Source organism: Rana temporaria, chromosome 12, assembly GCF_905171775.1.
Source record: "Rana temporaria chromosome 12, aRanTem1.1, whole genome shotgun sequence".
In the NCBI taxonomy this organism is placed as follows: domain Eukaryota; kingdom Metazoa; phylum Chordata; class Amphibia; order Anura; family Ranidae; genus Rana; species Rana temporaria.
Window position 1 is genome coordinate 59552390 of NC_053500.1, and position 21400 is coordinate 59573789.

At 47.2% G+C, this 21400-nt stretch overlaps 1 protein-coding gene across 1 annotated transcript in view; it reads left to right on the forward strand.

The window, feature by feature from the left end:
* The window catches only part of CBX8 (chromobox 8), a 139140-nt gene that overhangs the window by 101075 nt on the left and 16665 nt on the right, over positions 1-21400 (forward strand). The window contains exon 3 of the mRNA XM_040329850.1: positions 19742-19807. Within this exon, the coding sequence (XP_040185784.1) occupies positions 19742-19807 (66 nt within the window). The remainder of the gene's footprint in view (positions 1-19741; positions 19808-21400) is intronic.

Genomic DNA, 21400 nt, shown 5'->3' on the forward strand with positions numbered 1-21400 from the left:
GTCCCAATCAAGAATTGGAAAGAATAGTCCATACACTGTGAAGATAATATGAATGCAATTCCCCTTCAGATGAACTTGGACCAAGTATAACTTTTCAAGATGTAATCCCCAGGAACATAAAACAGGTTAGAATATAGAACAGTACCCCTTCAAGAAGAGTGGGCAAAATCGGACTTTGAGGCTCGTGGAAGTATAAAAAATATATATTTTATTACATAAATTTACAAAATGTACACTAACAATGGTATAATGGAATGCAACTGATAACAATCACAATACAACCATTCAGAACAAGAGAATAGTGAAAGAATCCTATTGAAGTCGCCTACGCGTTTCACCGTGGGGCTTCTTCAGGACGAAATGAACAGGATTATTGCTACTATGCAGCCATGATTTTCACAATCTGATACACAGGTGGATATAATCATCCAGGAAGATTCCAATGATAGATGAAATATATACCGATGGTAGTAGATGGTACAAAAAATATGTTTAGAGATCGATGATCACAGGTCCAGGCCAAATATGTCAATAATGACATGAGCAAATACACATTACAGTCCCCAGGCAAAAGAAGACGTGTCGGGGATAGAGATGCAGGAAAGCCTGTGCACAGGCTGTGACCCTGGGGCATACACGAACGCTACATGCACACAAGGTGTTTGCAAGACGATCTCTGTTATATGGGAGATGCTGTTCCTTTATTGATGGATGGCCTTATGTTTGCCTCTGTGAGCTGTCTTTTGCCCCAGCTTTAGGTCCCCTAGTGGATTTTTAAGGGATTCGGTTACCTGCATCTCTATCCCCGACACGTCTTCTTTTGCCTGGGGACTGTAATGTGTATTTGCTCATGTCATTATTGACATATTTGGCCTGGACCTGCGATCATTGATCTCTAAACATATTTTTTGTACTATCTACTACCATCGGTATATATTTCATCTATCATTGGAATCTTCCTGGATGATTATATCCACCGCTGTGTATCAGATTGTGAAAATCATGGCTACATAGTAGCAATAATCCTGTTCATTTCGTCCTGAAGAAGCCCCACGGTGAAACGCGTAGGCGGCTTCAATAGGATTCTTTCACTATTCTCTTGTTCTGAATGGTTGTATTGTGATTATCAGTTGCATTCCATTATACCATTGTTAGTGTACATTTTGTAAATTTCTGTAATAAAATATATATTTTTTATACTTCCACGAGCCTCAAAGTCCGATTTTGCCCACTCTTCTTGAAGGGGTACTGTTCTATATTCTTATTATTACGGATGCGGCCAATGTGAGTGCTTTCCTTGTGTATCTTGTCCTCCCTCCCTCTCCCTCTTTCCTTTTTTCTTTTCCTTTCTGATCATCCCTAGTTTTGTGTTTTTCCTTCCCTTCCCATCCCCCTCCTTCTGTTGTTTTCAATAAAACAGGTTAGGTACTCTTACCGGATGGAGTGGACCCGCAACTCCCCATACGGTGGGGGGTCTCAAAGGCTCTTATGAGCCGATTGCCCTCTCTGGTCACCGTCTCTGTTCCAATCCTTTGCGTTGGTTATCCTGGACAAAATCTGTATCCGTAGTATTCAGGATACACCCGTGGCCAGATAATTAACTCCAAATCAAATACCGTATACTGTGATAGTAAACCAATGAGTTCCAATCAGGGGGAAAACAGGAAAAAAACTTCTCATAGCGTAAAAATGTAAAATTTAATAAAAAATTAAAAAATCAGAATTCCTGCAGAGTTCATATGCAAATCCAAAAACAGCACACGTAAATATAAAAACGCACAGCAAACCCCCACATTGGGTATATGGGCAGAATGTAATCCAGCAGTGTGCAGTGGAAAAGTGGTAGGACCAGCGTGTTTGTTTTATAGCGCAAAAAATGAAAACCGCAGATGTGATCAAATACCACCAAAAGAAAGCTCGATACGTGGCAAACAACACGCGCGCACAATTGTCAGTTAGGGCACTGCCTTGCATTATCGCAAAAAGTACGCTGGTCAGGAAGGTCCTTCCAGGGCTGAAGTGGTTAAATTCCTCAAAGATTGCTGGGTTATTACAGTACCTCTCTGCACACCATCAAACTCTCAGATTTTTGCTGTTATTCTTTCAAAGGGCGATATATGTAATTGAAATAAGAGCAAAGAAGCCAGTGGAGACCCAAACTGCAATTTTGGTTTTGTATATTTAGTATTTAATACAACCTTTTCTCAACAAGGGTTCCTCCAGAAGTTGCCAGGGAGCCTCCTAAAAGTTTCTGCCTCCTATCTGTAAGGAAAGTCTTCCCAATGACCATAAATGCAAGGATCTTCCTTCTCAGTGATCATCACACCAATGTACTATGCACTGTAGGTTTAGGGGCAGATCCACAAAGGAAGTATGCCGGCATATCTACTGATATGCCGGCGTACTTTCAAATTTCCCGCGTCGTATCTTTGTTTTGAATCCTCAAAACAAGATACGATGGCATCTGGGTTAGATCCGACAGGCGTACGTCTTCGTACGCCTTCGGATCTTAGATGCAATACTTCGGCGTCCGCTGGGTGGCGTTCCCGTCGTTTTCCGCGTCGAGTATGCAAATTGGCTATTTCCGACGATCCACGAACGTACGAGCGGCCGTCGCATTCTTTTACATCGTCTGTAGTCTGCTTTTTTCAGCGTATAGTTAAAGCTGCTATTTGGTGGCGTACGCAATGTTAAGTATGGCCGTCGTTCCCACGTATAATTTGAAAAAAAAAAATTCCTTTGCGTAAGTCGTCCGTGAATCCGGATGGACGTAATTTATGTCCACGTCTGTCATGGTCTTACCTCTCTCCTGTCTCCTTCGTTTGACATGTGCTGGCGGCCATCTTGGTTTCTAGGTCTCTTGTAGCCTCCCACCCTGCGGCTCCTCCTTCCCACTGGGAGGAGCTGGATACCTGGCTCACATATATAGGAGGTCTGTGACTTCAGTTCCTTGCTTGGTCCTCCTGTGTGCACATGCTTCTAAGACTGCTGCTGCTTCTGGTTCTGATCCTGGCCTCGTCTGACTTCCCTGCTGGTTCCTGATCCTGGCCTCGTCTGACTTCCCTGCTGGTTCCTGATCCTGGCCTCGTCTGACTTCCCTGCTGGTTCCTGATCCTGGCTTCGTCTGACTTCCCTGCTGGTTCCTGATCCTGGCTTCGTCTGACTACCCTTCTGGTTCCTGACCTCTGGTTTCACCATCCGTTGGACTTTTGCTTTACAGCTTGATTTTCAATAAAGCCTTCTTATTTTCACTTATCTCTTGTTGTACGTCTGGTTCATGGTTCCCTAACATTAGGAACAAGCCATGAATTTTGACGGTACAGAGCCATCCTCGCTACCCACGCTGGTTGCCAGACTTGATCAGCTGGAGTCCCTGTTGGGTCAGTTCGCCGTGGCGTTGCAAACCCTGCTTGAACGCACGGCTCATTTCGCTCCCGTTGCCGATGGGTCGGTCGTCGCTCCTGGGCCCGCTCCTACGGCCGATCCGACTGTTGCGCCAGAGTCTACCTCGACACCTGTTGTTGCGCCTGCGGTGTTTCGGGGTATGTCCGGTTCTGCCCCCCTTCCACAGCGATTTGGGGGAGAGCCAACTCGGTGCCGAGGTTTCCTTAACCAAGTGGGCATTTATTTCGAGTTGCTGCCACATGCCTTTCCCACTGAGAGATCAAAGGTGGGGTTCTTGATCTCGCTGCTCTCGGACAAGGCCTTGGCCTGGGCCAGTCCTTTATGGGAGAACAACAATCCGGTGGTTGCCGAGTTTTCCGGTTTTGTTGCTTCTCTTCGGAAGGTATTCGATGTGCCGGCTCGCGCCGCCTCTGCTGCGAAGCTCCTTATGTCCGTCAGACAGGGTTCACGATCCGTAGCCGAATACGCCATTGAGTTTCGTACCCTGGCAGCAGAGGTAGGTTGGAATAATGAGGCCCTGGTCGCTGCTTTCTCTCATGGTCTCTCGGATGCCTTGAAGGATGAGGTTGCAGCTAAGGACCTACCAGTGGAGCTCGAGGCTCTTATTTCTTTCCTGATTTTGATTGACACCAGACTCAGGGAGAGACCTTCCTTTAAGGTGAGCCTGCGGAGGCCTCCTAACAGTTTGGCGCCTACGTTTGCTGTCCCACCCGTGCCTCCCTCTCCTCCCACGCCTCCTGGTGTTGACTTGTCTGGGGGTGAACCCTCGCAGCTGGGGTTTGCTCGCTTGTCCGAGGGGGAGAGGGTACTCCGGAGACGTGAGGGCCGATGCATGTACTGTGGTCTCGATGGGCATTTTCGGTTGGCATGTCCGAACCGTCCGGGAAACGCTCGCACCTGAGATCCTGTCGGGGGCAGATCTTGGGTGGAGTCTCCTCGTCCCCGGTTTCCCGTGTTGATAAACCACTGATCACTGTTGTCCTCTCCTGGGTCGGGGGCTCGGTGACGACCCAGGCGTTGGTGGACTCTGGTGCTGGTGGTTTTTTCATTGATAGTGAGTTCGCTGCCGCCAATTCCATTCCTCTACAGGCTCGAGGTTCCCCGCTGGCTCTAGAGGCGATAGACGGCAGACCTCTCCAACCGTCACACGTGACTCATGAGACCCTTCCAGTGGGGGTAGCCATTGGTGCCGCTCACAGAGAGTCGGTCTGCTTCCAAGTTATTTCGTCTCCACACTACTCGGTGGTCTTGGGGTACCCCTGTCTCCAGAAGCATAATCCGACTTTTGACTGGAGATCGGCCGAGATCCTCTCATGGTCACCACAGTGTGGGGCTAAGTGCATCCATGGGCCTGTCAAGTTGCTGTGTACTTCCTCGGACTCTCTGTTGCCTCCTGAATACGAGGAATACCGGGATGTATTCGATAAGGTACGCGCAGTTGCCCTACCTCCGCACCGCCCATATGATTGTGCCATTGTGTTACAACCTGGTGCCGTTCCTCCTCGCGGCAAGGTCTATCCACTGTCGGTTGCGGAGAATGAGGCCATGGAGGAGTACGTGATGGAGGCGCTGTCCCGTGGTCACATTCGCAAATCCTCGTCCCCGGCAGGGGCTGGATTTTTCTTTGTGAAAAAGAAGGGCGGTGAGTTGAGGCCTTGCATCGATTACAGGGGTCTCAATCGCATCACGATCAAGAACGCTTACCCGATACCCTTGATTTCCGAGCTGTTCGATCGCCTTAAAGGGGCCACGGTCTTTACCAAACTCGACCTGAGGGCGGCATATAACCTGGTAAGGATCAAGGCGGGCGATGAGTGGAAGACCGCCTTTAACACCAGGACCGGTCATTATGAATCCTTGGTTATGCCCTTTGGGTTGTGCAATGCGCCCGCAGTCTTTCAGGAATTCATCAACGATGTTTTCCGTGACCTGTTGCAGCAGTGTGTGGTGGTCTATTTGGATGACATCTTGGTATATTCTGAATCCAGGGAGGCCCACATTCTGGATGTCAAACGAGTGTTGCAACGGTTACGAGAGAACAAGCTGTTCGGTAAGCTTGAGAAATGCGAATTTCACCGATCCCAGGTAACCTTCCTAGGTTACATCATTTCCGCTGAGGGGTTCTCCATGGATCCTGAGAAGGTTTCGGCTGTCTTACAGTGGCCTCAGCCCAGTGGTCTTCGTTCCTTGCAGCGTTTTTTGGGCTTCGCCAATTATTATCGGAAGTTCATCAGGGACTTCTCCATGCTGGCCAAGCCTCTCACGGATCTGACCAGGAAGGGCAGTAATTCCCAGGTCTGGCCGCTCGAGGCCATCCGGGCTTTTGAGGCCCTAAAATCCGCCTTTGTGTCAGCTCCGATTCTGTCTCATCCCAACCCTGGGTTGCCCTTTGTCCTCGAGGTGGACGCGTCCGAGACGGGAGTAGGTGCCCTTCTGTCTCGGCGTAGGACACCAGAGGGTCCGCTGCTTCCTTGTGGGTTTTACTCCCGGAAACTGTCACCCGCGGAGTGCAACTATCAGATTGGTGACAGGGAGTTATTGGCCATAGTGCAGGCTCTCAAAGAGTGGAGGCACTTGCTCGAGGGCTCGGTGGTTCCGGTTCTCATCCTGACGGACCACAAGAATCTGACCTACCTTTCTGAGGCCAAGAGATTGACACCACGTCAGGCCAGATGGGCTCTGTTCTTGTCACGTTTTAATTACGTGGTCTCCTACCTACCTGGTTCCAAGAACATCAGGGCGGATGCCTTATCACGGCAGTACTCCGAGCTGTCCAGGGAGGAATCTATACCGACTTCGGTCATACCTCCGAATCAGATCCTGGCCGCCATTCGCACCAGCCTGACCTCTCCCCTTGGTGAGCAGATTTTGGCGGCTCAGTCTGGTGCTCCCTCTGGGACACCCAACGGCAGATGTTTTGTGCCTGAGGAGTTGCGCACTCGGTTGTTGCGAACCTACCATAACTCCAAGACCGCGGGGCATCCTGGTAAGAATCAGCTGTCCTGGGCTGTTTCACGTCTGTTCTGGTGGCCTTCCCTACGTTCCGACATCGCCGCATATGTAGCGGCATGCTCCGTTTGTGCCCAAAGTAAGTCCCCTCGGCACCTTCCGTTGGGCCTGCTGCAACCCATAGCCACCGGGGAGCGCCCATGGTCACACCTGGGGATGGATTTCATTGTGGACCTCCCTGCATCCCGAGGCCATACGGTCATTCTCATGATTGTGGATCGGTTTTCCAAAATGTGCCACTGTGTTCCTCTCAAGAAGTTACCCTCTGCACAAGAGTTGGCCACGATTTTTGCCCGGGAGGTCTTCCGGTTGCACGGTTTGCCCAAAGAGATAGTGTCGGATCGGGGGAGTCAGTTTGTGTCCAGGTTCTGGCGCGCCTTTTGCTCCCAGTTGGGGATTCATCTCTCCTTCTCCTCGGCCTACCACCCTCAGTCCAATGGGGCCGCAGAACGATCCAATCAGGCCTTGGAGCAATTCCTTCGTTGCTATGTCTCCGATCACCAGGACAATTGGGTTGACCTCCTGCCTTGGGCTGAGTTTGCCAGGAACACGGCTGTGAACTCTTCCTCTGGGACGTCTCCCTTCATGGCCAATTATGGGTTCCAACCTGCCGTGTTACCGGAGGCATTCTCTCCCCAGGATATTCCGGCTGTGGAGGATCACCTTTCTGCTCTACGTGCTTCTTGGGTACAGATCCAGAGGTCCCTTGAGGTCTCTGCGCAGCGCCAGAAACTCCAGGCTGATCGCAGACGAGCGCCTGCTCCTTCCTACCAGGTCGGAGACCGCGTATGGTTGTCCACCCGCAGCCTCAACCTTCGAGTGCCCACTCCCAAGCTGGCTCCTCGCTTTGTTGGTCCCTTCCGAGTGCTTCGCAGGGTAAACCCGGTAGCCTATGCCCTTGCGCTTCCACCTGGCATGCGGATCTCCAACGTGTTTCATGTCTCCCTGTTGAAGCCACTGGTGTGCAATCGCTTCACTTCCTCGGTTCCTCGGCCTCGTCCGGTCCAAGTGGGTAATCACGAGGAGTATGAGGTGAGCAATATCCTGGACTCACGCCTGGTCCGCGGTCGGGTGCAGTTTTTGGTCCACTGGCGTGGTTATGGTCCTGAGGAGCGTTCCTGGGTTCCCTCCGCAGATGTCCATGCTCCTGCCTTGCTCCGAGCCTTCCACGCACGCTTCCCTCAGAGACCGTTTTTTGCACCGCGGAGGAGGGGCCCTTGAGGGGGAGGTACTGTCATGGTCTTACCTCTCTCCTGTCTCCTTCGTTTGACATGTGCTGGCGGCCATCTTGGTTTCTAGGTCTCTTGTAGCCTCCCACTGGGAGGAGCTGGATACCTGGCTCACATATATAGGAGGTCTGTGACTTCAGTTCCTTGCTTGGTCCTCCTGTGTGCACATGCTTCTAAGACTGCTGCTGCTTCTGGTTCTGATCCTGGCCTCGTCTGACTTCCCTGCTGGTTCCTGATCCTGGCCTCGTCTGACTTCCCTGCTGGTTCCTGATCCTGGCCTCGTCTGACTTCCCTGCTGGTTTCTGATCCTGGCTTCGTCTGACTTCCCTGCTGGTTCCTGATCCTGGCTTCGTCTGACTACCCTTCTGGTTCCTGACCTCTGGTTTCACCATCCGTTGGACTTTTGCTTTACAGCTTGATTTTCAATAAAGCCTTCTTATTTTCACTTATCTCTTGTTGTACGTCTGGTTCATGGTTCCGTAACAACGTCAAAACAATGACGTCCTTGTGACGTCATTTAGCGCAATGCACGGCGGGAAATTTAGGGACGACGCATGCGCAGTTCGTTCGGCGCGGGGACGCGCTTCATTTAAATGAAACACGCCCGATACCTGCCCAATTTGAATTCCGCACCCTTACACCGCGAGAGATACACTACGCCGCCGTAACTTACGGCGCAAATTCTTTCAGGATTCAAACCAACAAAAGTAAGTTACGGCGGCGTAGCGTATCTCCGATACGCTGCGCCGGGGCAGATCTTTGTGGATCTGCCCCTTAGTTTATTAGCAGGGGTTCTCTGAGACTGGAAAGATATTTTAAAGCGGGGGTCACCCTAAAACATCTATATACCGTTACATCCAGCATACTGCTGACATCGACAGTATGCTGGATTTTTTTTTCCGCTGTATTTACCGTCTTATCGTTGTTTTCACCCAGGTTCCGGGTTCTCGCTCCCCCGGGGAGTAGGCGCTCCTAAGACGAGGCATAGATGATTGACGTGCGGGTTAAGCGTGTCACACCTTCCGAAAATATCCGAGCTGGGACTCGGCACTTTACGGTGCCTGCACAGTCAGCTCTACACGGCAGCACAGGCGCTGTATAGCGCCGAGTTCCAGCTCGGATATTTTTGGAAGGCGTGACGCGCTTTACCCGCACGTCAATCATCTATGCCTCGTCTTAGGAACGCCTACTATCGCGGGAGTCAGAACTCAGAGCCGGATGAAAACAACTATAATAGCTAGATTCAGAAAGAGTTAGGCCGGCGTATCAGTAGATAACTCGGAATCTGCGCCGTCCTAAGTTTAGGTGTATTCTCAAACTGAGATACACTTAAACCTAGCTAAGATACGACAGCCTGCGCCGTTGTATCTTAGGGTGCAATATTTAGGCTGGCCGCTAGGTGGCGCTTCCATTGAGGTCGGCGTATTCCATCAAATTGCTGGACTAGTAATGTTAAGTATGGCCGTCGTTCCCGCGTCGAAATTTGAAAATTTTACGTTGTTTGCGCAAGTTGTCCGTGAATAGTAATTTACGTCCACGTCGAAACCAATACGTCCTTGCGGCGTACTTTGCCACAATGCACACTGGGATATGTACACGGACGGCGCATGCGCCGTTCGTAAAAAACGTCAATCACGTCAGGTCACCCCCATTAACATAAAACGCCCCCTCAGCCTAATTTGAATTAGGCGCGCTTACGCCGGCCACATTTACGGTACGCCACCGTAAGTTAGGAGGCAAGTACTTTGTGAATACAGTACTTGCCTATCTAACTTAAGGCGGCGTAGCGTAAATACGATATGCTACGCTGCCTTAAAGATGCGGCGGTCTTTATGAATCCAGCTTTAAGACTGTAAGTACAGCAAAAAAAAAAAAAAAACACCATACTGCAGATGTCAGCAGTATGCTGGATGTAATGGCATATAGTTGTTTCTCAGGGTGAACCTCCGCTTTAAGGGTTCCTCTATGTTAAAAAGTTGAGAGGCTGATTTAACAGATGACAGTAAACCATGGAACATATGTAAAAATTCAGTGGAGATTCTGTCCCCCTTCTTCCTTTTTGATAAAAACAATACAAAAAAACTTGGTGGTTCTACAGGTTGAAGTTTTTTTTTTTTTACCTTTAATGCATTCCCTGCATTAAGGTAAAAAAAAAAAAAACTATATGCAGCCCACCCTTAGGCCACTTTCACATTGAGGCGCTTCTAAACTGCCAGTAAAAACACTGAGCGCTTTTGAAGCGCTTTTCAGGTGGTTTTGAAGAGCTTTCCATTCATTTTATTGGAGAGGGGAGTTTTTCACAGCCCTGCCAGCACACTGCCCCAGTGTGAAAGCATTCATTGATTTTAATGGAAATAAGTTTTCGTGAGCTTTTTAGGTGCTGTTTTTAGCATGAAAGTGCCTCAGTGTGAAGTGGTCTTATAATTACCTGAGCCCCATCTTGATCCAGCGTTGTGCATGAGAGGAGACTTTCTTTGCTCTCTTCCTCACTGGCTCAGAAACAGGTACCATTTTGGCTCCTGCTGCTATCAATCAGAGCTGAACTGTGTGTGTGTGTGTGTGTGTGTGTATATATGAACACAGACACCTGGCTCAGGAGTGAGCATTCACAAGTACCTCATACCAAGTGGCTTGCTACGGTGGCAATTAGTGGGGGAAAGAGCCAGGAGCACTGATGGGGGATCCCAGAAGAGCAGAATTGGGGCTGCTCTGTGCAAAACTTTTCCACAGAACACCAAGTCGTTATTTTTAATGTAGTAATAAGTCGTACAGAACAATTTCAGGGTGAGATGCCTCTCAAACCAACCCGGTGCTCTAGAAGTGGATGTAACCGTGTATATGCCCTTGGCCAGCACTGCTTTGGCTATGCCAACTTACATGGTTCACCCTGCAAAGCGGAGCTTGATCAGCCCTGGTGGGTGGTGGCAAAACATGTCAGGTGCATGTCCAGAGCAGCACTGGCTAAGGCCATACAGGGTTACATACACTTTTAAAGCACCAGGCTGGTTTGAGTGGCATCTCACCTTGAACATGTCCATGTTCCGGAATTGGTGAATGGGTGTCTGCTCCCACATTTCTGCACAAATCTTTTATCCATCCTTTTTTTGCAGCACATCAAGTCCATGTAAAAGGGTATATAGCTGCTCTGCAAAAAGAGTTAATATCCCTTGTATGACTGGTGATATATATTGAACCCAAAAATGCATGGACAATAAATTTAATATATAGAAAATTACATTAATTGGTAAACTTTCCTTGAAGGTTAAAACAACCTAATTTAATTGTGAATAGCAATGAAGCAAACCATAATGTACAGAACAAGAAAAGTGAACTGATCCAATAATGGCAATAAAGTCCTCCAGTGAATATAAAGTTGACTGAAAAAGCGATGAAAACCACCCGAGAAAAGTGATGTGCTCCTATAGGAAAGGTTCCTCCACCTCTGTTAAAAATAACTCCTTACCGACTTCACTGATCTCCTATATGAGATCGTGACAGCATGTGGCTAGTTAATCCCCACCCGGGGTCTCTCACTGCTGGGTGTCGAGATCCTATTCGTTTGTCTCAGGAGTCCTCAATTTCTCACCCGATGTAATATTCCCCATATAAATGCAGAAAATACTAACATGGTGAAGTACTGTATAAAAAGGTTTATTGAATAAAAGAATTGCACTTAGTTAAAAGTGTAGTATAAGCGCGTATCAAAAAAAAATGTTCAAGCCGGCCAGCTATTTAAACTATCAGCCTGTCCTCCTGGGATAGTTGTGTTCTATAGTTGGTAACGTCAGCACGCCGCTTCTTCCTACAGCCATTTCGTCAAATCGTGACGTCTTCCAGGGGCACGAGCGTCGTGCTGACTCACCGCTGTTTATACTACATAGTGGGGGATGCCCACTATTCCACCATATTAAAACGGGGAATTTTTCCAGTACTGCATAAAATTCTAGGCTGCAATAGTCCGTAGTTTAAAAAGAGACATACCGCTAAAAACACAAAAGACAGAGAGAGGGACGCAACCATCCATTGAGATGAGAACTACTCCACAATGCCTAAATAACGTTAATTACCGGATTGCAGTAAAAAACTATTCTAAATGGGGTTAGAGACATGGATCAGCAGATAATCCATGCATATCGCTAACTCATGGCACAAAAGTTTATTCATTAATAAACACCATTTATGTTTAAATCTAAAGGGTCCAATGTTAAAAAGGCAAAAGAAAAAAAGGGGAGATAATTGCAAATATTTATTAATAATAAAAAGCTTTATCTCTGACTATATAGATGGTACAGGGATAAAAGCGTCATCTGCCAATCGACATATCAGCCGAAAAGCAAAATCAATGCCAATACGATCGGCCAATAATTCGAAACCGCACATACACATATTTTTACCCTCACTATTCAAACTCCTAACAAGGAACACTGGGCCTGATTCTCAAAAGAGATACGCAGACTTAACTGCTGTTCAGCCTGCGTATCCCTGTGCCTAACTTTGGAAACGATTCTCAAAAGGCTTTTTCCAAAGTTAGGCAGAAAATCTGACATGTGTAAGACACTTACACGGTCAGATTTTAGGATGCAGTACCGCATCCGCCACTGGGGGCATTTCTCATTGAAATGCAGCTTTGCGTATGCAAATGAGGACTTAAGCAGATTTTCAAAGCATTTCATCACTGTGATTTCTGCCTAAGTTCCGAATTTGCCTGCGCAAAACTAGGGCTGGTTTTATAATGTGTAAAGTTAGTCACACATTGTAAAGGCCCATTCCAGCGACGGCATTTGGTATGCATTCCCGAGGGAGAACTCCACGGCAATTTTTAAATTCAAAACCGGCATGGGTTCCCCCCCCAGGAGCATACCAGGCCCTTAGGTCTGGTATGGGTTGTAAGAAGACCCCCCCACGCCGAAAAATCGACGTAGGGGGTCCCCCTACAATCCATACCAGACCCGTATCCAAAGCACGCTACCCGGCCGGTCAGGAAGGGAGTGGGGACGAGCGAGCGCCCCCCCCCTCCTGAGCCGTGCCAGGCCGCATGCCCTCAACATGGGGGGGTTGGGTGCTCTGGGGCAGGGGGGCGCACTGCGGGCCCCCCCACCCCAGAGCACCCTGTCCCCATGTTGATGAGGACAGGACCTCTTCCCGACAACCCTTGCCGTTGGTTGTCGGGGTCTGCGGGAGGGGGCTTATCGGAATCTGGGAGTCCCCTCAAATAAGGGGGCCCCCAGATACCGACCCCCCACCCTAAGTGAATGGATATGGGGTACATCGTACCCCTATCCATTCACCTGGAGGCAAAAAGTAAAAGTTAGTAAACACACAACACAAGGCTTTTTAAAATAATTTATTATTCTGCTCCGGATGCCCCCCCTGTCTTCTTTATTAGCTCTATTAGCAGGGGGGGCTTCTTCTTCCACTCTCCGGGGGTCTTCCACTCTCCGGGGGTCTTCTTCCGCTCTCCGGGGGGGGTTTCTTCTTCCGCTCTCCGGGGGGGGGCTTCCCCGGACTCTGGGGGGCTTCTTCCATCTTCTCCCCTCTTCCGCTGTTGACTCGGCGAACCCCGGTTCTTCTGCAGATGTCCGGTGCCTTCTTCTTCAGCGCTGGCTGCCTGCTATCTGTGTGTGTTAGCTCAATTTCTAACAGGCAGCCGGCGCGGTCTTCTGTGACGTCAGGGTCTTCTCTTCTGTTCTTCTCCCCTCTTCCGATGTTGCCTCGTCGCCTGTTGTCACTGCAATGATGGAAGCGCGCCTTGCATCCCATTTATATAGGCATCACCGTCCCATCATGCTCCGGCAGGTACCCACGTGGTGGGTGCCTACCCACGTGCACCCACCACGTGGGTACCTACCGGAGCATGATGGGACGGTGACGCCTATATAAATGGGATGCAAGGCGCGCTTCCATCATTGCAGTGACAACAGGCGACGAGGCAACATCGGAAGAGGGGAGAAGAACAGAAGAGAAGACCCTGACGTCACAGAAGACCGCGCCGGCTGCCTGTTAGAAATTGAGCTAACACACACAGATAGCAGGCAGCCAGCGCTGAAGAAGAAGGCACCGGACATCTGCAGAAGAACCGGGGTTCGCCGAGTCAACAGCGGAAGAGGGGAGAAGATGGAAGAAGAAACCCCCCCCGGAGAGTGGAAGAAGACCCCCGGAGAGTGGAAGACCCCCGGAGAGTGGAAGAAGAAGCCCCCCTGCTAATAGAGCCAATAAAGAAGACAGGGGGGGCATCCGGAGCAGAATAATAAATTATTTTAAAAAGCCTTGTGTTGTGTGTTTACTAACTTTTACTTTTTGCCTCCAGGTGAATGGATAGGGGTACGATGTACCCCATATCCATTCACTTAGGGTGGGGGGCCGGTATCTGGGGGCCCCCTTATTTGAGGGGACTCCCAGATTCCGATAAGCCCCCTCCCGCAGACCCCGACAACCAACGGCAAGGGTTGTCGGGAAGAGGTCCTGTCCTCATCAACATGGGGACCGGGTGCTCTGGGGTGGGGGGTCCCGCAGTGCGCCCCCCTGCCCCAGAGCACCCAACCCCCCCCATGTTGAGGGCATGCGGCCTGGCACGGCTCAGGAGTGGGGGGGCGCTCGCTCGTCCCCACTCCCTTCCTGACCGGCCGGGTAGCGTGCTTTGGATACGGGTCTGGTATGGATTGTAGGGTGACCCCCTACGTCGATTTTTCGGCGTGGGGGGGTCTCCTTACAACCCATACCAGACCTAAGGGCCTGGTATGCTCCTGGGGGGGGGAACCCATGCCGTTTTTTTCTTTGAAAATTGGCATGGAGTTCTCCCTCTCAGGAATGCATGCTGAGCGACGCTGTCATTTTTTTTTTAAATTATTTGTTTTCCCGGCGCGTCTTTTTTTTTTTTTTTGTCACCCGTCGCAACTTTAGTGTCCCGTCGAAATTCTCAAAGCCGCCCGGCGTTAATTACGTTCGCGCGCTGCACGTCGGGAAAATGACGTCACACGCATGCGCAGTACGGCCGGCGCGGGAGCGCGCCTCATTTAAATTTTAAACGCCCCCAGGAGAGGAGGACCGCCTTACGACGGCGGCACTTAAGTTACACGGCGTGTAATTTCTAGGTAAGTGCTTTGACGATCAGGCACTTAGGTAGAAATTTTAAGTCAGTGTAACTTAACTGCTGAAAGTTAAGTTACGCAGCTTTTTTGAGAATTTGGCCCACTAATCATAATGTTCGGAGAACATTGGTGTTAATAAGTCTCCAAACAAGTTATTGTTCTTAATTAGTGTTTAAAATGAAAAAGGAACCAAAAATAAAAATATGAATAAAAATGAATATACAAAATCTCTATCTATTTTATTTTATTTTATTTTATTTTATTTTATTTTATTAAAATTAATATAAAGGCTATGGCACCTAAGCAGCTAACTAAAGCCAATAACTAGCCTACATATCATATACTTTGAATAAGATGGATACTCATATTGATCTAACTAAAATAATTAAAGTATCCGTACTAGTTGCAAACACACTTAACCGCTTGCTCACCGCCCTATAGACGATATACGTCTACAAGGCGGTCGCTTAACTCTGGGAGGACGTCCTCCCAGAATCGCGCTCCCGCCTGCCCCATGGGGCGCGCACACGGGAATGTCTGTGTCCTCCGGACCCGGCGCGTCACGGTAAATCGCTGCTGATAGCGGCGGTTTACCACGTGATCGCTCCGTCCAATGACGGAGCGATCACTTGTAAACAAACCGACGTCATGTGATGACGCCGGTTCCTCCCTCCCCTCTCTGTACTGAACGGTACAGTGTGAGAGGAGAGGGGAGAGAGCGGATGCAGCACGAGTGCTGTGGGCTGGATCTGTGACAAATGCAGTCACAGATCCAGCCAGCAAGCCATCCATCCCTGCTCAGCCATCCCTGCCCCAAACTAATACTACTCTACTGTGCAATACTCTGCAATACCCCACAGTACTCTGCAATACCCCACACTACTCTTCAATACCCCACAATACTCTGCAATACCCCACAATACCCTGCAACGTCACCTATGGGGATTTTTAAGTAGCAAAGTTTGGCGCCATTCCACGAGCGTGTGCAATTTTGAAGGGTGACATGTTGGGTATCTATTTACTCGGCGTAACTTCATCTTTCACATTATGCAAAAGAATGAAGAAAAAATACTAAATTTGCTCAATTTTATAACAGAAACAAAGAAAAATAAAAAAAAATTACAGAATTTTTAGCCTTTTTTTCTCTTATAGCGCAAAAAATAAAAAACCCAACGGTGATTAAATACCACCAAAAGAAAGCTCTATTTGTGTGAAAAAAAGGACGAAAATTTCATTTGGGTACAATGTTGTATGACTGAGTAATTGTCATTCAAATTGTGAGATCACCGAAAGCTGAAAATTGGTCTGGTTATTAAGTGGGTTTACGTGCCTGGTGGTCAAGTGGTTAATATTGGATATCCTTATGGGGAGCCTAAATGAAAAGCTACCCATATACCAATATATAAAATTGCAGTGAGAGCTGGCGTTGATAAAACACAAATTTAGGATGCAACCGGACCTCTGAAATGGTTTACATTAAACAACACACATAAACATACCGTAAATAGACAACAAACTAGAAAAGAGCAGACCAGATATTAACCATTGTCAATAAATGCATTTACATTTGTGTAGATGTTTAAACCATAGGGGTATAACATCTCACCCGGTATATCCAAGCCATCCCTAGCTTAGAAAGCTCTCTCTAACCAGAGAGCTCCCCCTCCAATGTGGATCGAATTTATTAATTCCCAAAAATAAAGTGTTCGCTGGGTTGCAATCATGATATTGGTAATATGTTCACCCAATCGGGTCTGCATGGACCGTTTGGTCCTACCAATATACTAAAGCCCACAAGGGCACTGTAACGGGTATGTCAGTGGACGGTGTCAGTGGGGTAGTGGTCGGTGGGTTCTGGACCGTGTTGGTATGGGGGGCAGTTGTGGTGTCGGATGTTTTTATTTTTTCAATTTCATTTTTTTTTACAATTTTTTTTTTTTTTTAATCAGCCCTGTTGGGGGTGTTGGTGACATGTCAGGGGTCTAAACAGAGTCCCCTGACATCTCCCATTTGAGACAGAGAAAGGGACAGAGGACATTCATTCCCCAGTCCTTTCTCACACTGAAGATGAATGGAGAGAAGACAGCGTCCCCTCCATTCATAAACTGAACAGAGTAACACACAGGTTACTCTGCTCAGTTATCACAGGGCATCACAGCGCTCGATAACGAACGCTTTGTGTCCCGTTTCCGCTCTCCATCCTGACAGATCCCCCGCAGCCCGCGGGAAAGGAAAGGGAGGGGGTGGAGGATGAAGACACGGCGGGGGAGGGGGACGACATCGGGGGTGGAGGATAACAGGGTGCTAGAGGAGGAGGAAGACACTCGGGGATGATCGGTGCGACAGGGACAGCTGTGAGCACTGATTCCCCCCTGCATGGCTTTTCAGGTGAAAGGCGCAGGAGGGAGGAGGAGAAGCAGATGATGAAAAGCCATGCAGGGGGGGTTGGTGCTCACAGCTATCCCGTCGCAGCAATCATCCCCGACTGTCACAGGACATCAATGTGTGCTGTTTAATCAAATGACAGGGGGCCGTGAGCGTGTTCTGCTATTACCCAGAACGCGCTCTGCCTGTCCTTTGCACGCTCTGGCCAAGGGGAGTGTAGAGGTGGGTGGGAGTCTGCTGACATCATGACTTCGCCCACCGAGCGCCGAACAACAGACCCGCCCACCAAATCTGGACTTTTTTGGGGTTTCAAACAGCTAAATGGGGGACATTTGACAGGTAAGGATACATGCAGGAGGCATGTACATCCTTATAGATCACCACTATGGCAGTACTTTAGAATTGATGAGAGTGGGTTTACATCCACTTTAACCTCCCTGGCGGTATGATTCTTTCAGAAAAAACATGCTGAAAGCGGTACCATTATTTGCAAGGAAATTTGGCGTTTTATATTGTAGGTCTGTAATTTTTAGAAATAACTCACTTAAATCTGACCAAACAAGATTCTAATAGGCATCCCGGGTATGACATTCTTTTAAAAACAAAATTATAAATTATAATATAATAAATAATTATAACAAATAATAATATAATTATAATAACAATTATTCAATAATGTAATCAAATCAAAATCACTGAAATTTGCTCAGTTGCAGAATTGTTGCTGTCATTATTATTATTTTTTTTTATGACAAATTTCCCCACAAATCGCTATCGCACAATTCTGCAAGTGATTATAATTTATTATCGCTGTTTTTTAGCTGATCTAAAACTTTTTTTGACATAAAGGGACACTTTTGGTTGCTATGGACAATCTACAGTTTGCAGGGAGAAAGAAAGGTTTTTATTATATAAAATGACATGCATGACACAGGACAGACCACTAGGAACAAGGGGGGTGTGTTTTTTTTACATACAGTACTGTAATCTATAAGATTACAGTATACTGTATGTAAAGTGTTTGTTTACTTTTTTGAATTTGGCGCCGTTCTCCGTCCCCGTGCGTCGTAACGTCGCAGGGAACGGAGATCGGCGTCACACAGAGGCACTGTGTGAATCGAGCGAGGTCCCGCTCGCTCACACAGCGCGGTGGCATCGCTGGATCCAGGGACAAGGTAAGTAAACACTCCCTGTACATCCAGCGAGGCAAGCCCGAGTCTGACTCTGGGTTACCGCTCGCAGCAGGAAAATCTAACCCCGAGTCAGACTCGGGAATACCGCCGGGCAGGTTAATAGGGAAATCCAAACAGCAGAGCAGGGAAGACAAACCGAAAGCTTGTAGCATGTGTTAAACACAATATCACAAGCACAAGACAGCAGGCATGGCTAGCTTAATCACTTAAGGGCCGAGCCTGTTTTTCAGACTCTGTGTTTTTATAAGTCAAAAGCAAGTTTTTTTTTTGCTAGAAAATTACTTGGAACCCCCAAACATTATACTTTTTTTTTCTAACACCCTGGAGAATAAAATGGCGGTCATTGCAATACTTTTTGTCGCACCGTATTTGTGCAGCAGTCTTGCAAGCGCACTTTTTTGGGGAAAAAAATCTAATTTTTGAATAAAAAATAAGACTTTTTTTATATTGTGAAAGATAATGTTACGCCGAGTAAATTGATAACCAACATGTCGCGCTTCAAAATTGTGCCTGCTCGTGGAATAGTGTCAAACTTTTACCCTTAAAAATATCCATAGGCGACGTTTAACGAATTCTACAGGTTGCATGTTTTGAGTTACAGAGGTGGTCTAGGGCTAGAATTATTGCTTTCGCTCTAACGATCATGGTGATGACTTACATGTATGGTTTGAACACCATTTTCATAAGCGGGAGCACTGCTCACGTATGCATTCGCTTCTGTGCGTGAGCTCGTCGGGACTGCGCGCTTTAAAAACATTTTTTATTTTATTGATTTTAAAATTGTTTTTTTTTATTTTTTTTATTTGAGTCACGTTTATTCCTATTACAAGGAATGTAAACTTCCCTTGTAATAGAAAAAGGCATGACAGGTCCTCTTAAATATGAGATCCCTGAAAGGTGCCAATTGTGGAACCGGAGGGGGGAGGAATCCGATGAACGCAAGTTCCATTTTAGGGTGAAACTCTGCTTTAAGTCTCGTACACACTTATTTTTCTTTTTTTTTCCCATGCTATAATCTCCTTTTAAAAAATTTAAGTCCCTACTACGAAAATTCTCATATGACCGAATACAACTTGGAAAGCAATGTAATGTTTTTATTGTATTGTAATGTATTCTTTCGTTTTTTGAGCATGCGGTGTCATGATCTTCCATTTTTTTTTACATTTTATTTATTTTTGTACGAATACTGTACTGTTTAAATGAAAATCGTATGTTCTGATATCGTGTGAGGGGAAAAAAAAAGTTTTTGTCCCTTTTTTGGATAGTTTTGCATAAATCAGATTATCATAAAAAACGATTTTGAAAGCGTTTTTTTTGTCAGATTTTCTGACCGTGTGTACTTGGCATTGGTGTGCAACGTTGCTTACTCCAATTTACCAACTTTAAAGGTGGCAACATGTTGCTACACAATTACAGTTCTGTTTCTTTTCAGGTACAGCACTTGGGAACCAGAGGAGAACATTTTGGATGCAAGATTGGTGTCTGCATTTGAGGACAGGTCTGTATCTCTAACAAATAAAAATAAAATTGTGATTGATTAGGCTACATTGATGCAAAAAAAATTGAGTATTTGCAGGCTCTGCAGCATGTGGAGGTTAAGCTTTGTACACGTTACTTGCTGGATTGAATGAAAACAAAAAAAAAAAGCCTTACGGCTCAGGTCTGAGCTACTATTGTGTTCTGTCAGGGGATTGAACAATTCCGGTCAGTGCTCTCAGCCATTGGCTGGGAGTGCTGATTGGAAGTGGAGTCAACAGATCTTTTTCAGTCATGACCCGGACTGGCTGCCGTACACACAGCCCGAATGTCCGACGGTTTCCTATTAAACCAGCTAATTCCTCCTGACATTCAGCTCATGTGTATTATGCTTTATAGGTCACAGGATACCATTATAATGTGCAGTGTATCACAGTAACTTGCTCATTTTGTTTTTTAAATCCCTATGATTGCACACTAAAAGCCCATTCGCACAGGGGCAACACGACTTCCAGCGTGACTTTGGGAGGCAACTTGGACACAACTTGAGTATGAGTCGCAGCGCAACTTGGGGTGACTTCAGCGCGACTTACAACGCGACTTGAAGTCTCCTCCATAAAAAAATTTGGTTTACATCCACTTTAAGGCATTCTATGCCTTAACCACTTCAATACAGGGCACTTCCCCCCCCCCCCCCTCCTGCCCAGGCCAATTTTCACCTTTCAGTGCTGTTGCACTTTAAATGACAATGCGCAGTCATGCAACACTGTACCCAAACAAATTTTTTATAATTTTCTTCCCACAAACAGAGCTTTCTTTTGATGGTATTTGATCACCTCTGCGGTTTTAATTTTTTCCCCTAAAAACAGAAAAACTGATAGGCGGCACAGATATGTGGCACTGGATAGGCAGCACTGATGAGCTACTGACTGGCATTGAGTGGCATCTGAAGGGCTCTGACAGGCATTACTAATGAGACACTGATTGGCACAGTTGTGGGGACTGATTGCTACTTTAATGGGCACTGGCAGGCGTTCTTTCTGGGGCACATGCTGGCAGGTGATGAGCACTTTGTGGCAGCTGATGAGCACATCTGATGGGGGCTGCACTGATAATCAATGTGCTGATTATCAGCGCAGACCCCCCTCTGACAGGGAGAGCTGCCGTTTGGCTCTCCCTGTCAGTGTGAACCAAGGAAAGTCGTTCACGTTGTGAAGGGTTAATAACTCATTAAAGCAAGTCTGGTTCCAAATCAAGAAAAAGATTTATTATTGCATATATATATATGGGGCACACTTCATACATTAAAAGCATGTATATTGGTGAGTGTTCCGACTTGGACTCAGCCACGTCTGGATTTTTATACCCTTTTCAGTGTTAACACACCCAAACTTCATATCTGCTTATCTGGTTATCTATGTCTCCCATTCTGTTTTGACATACAAACGATACCATACTTAACATACAATTTGCTTACAATACATAATATATTATCTCATACTGCTAACACCTAAAATGTTATCTGTAGGCTTCCAATCCTTCAATGTGCGTGTCAGAACTGTCACGCCAGTCTGCAATGCTGACAGTGAAATACTGAATTGACAATTTGTAACTC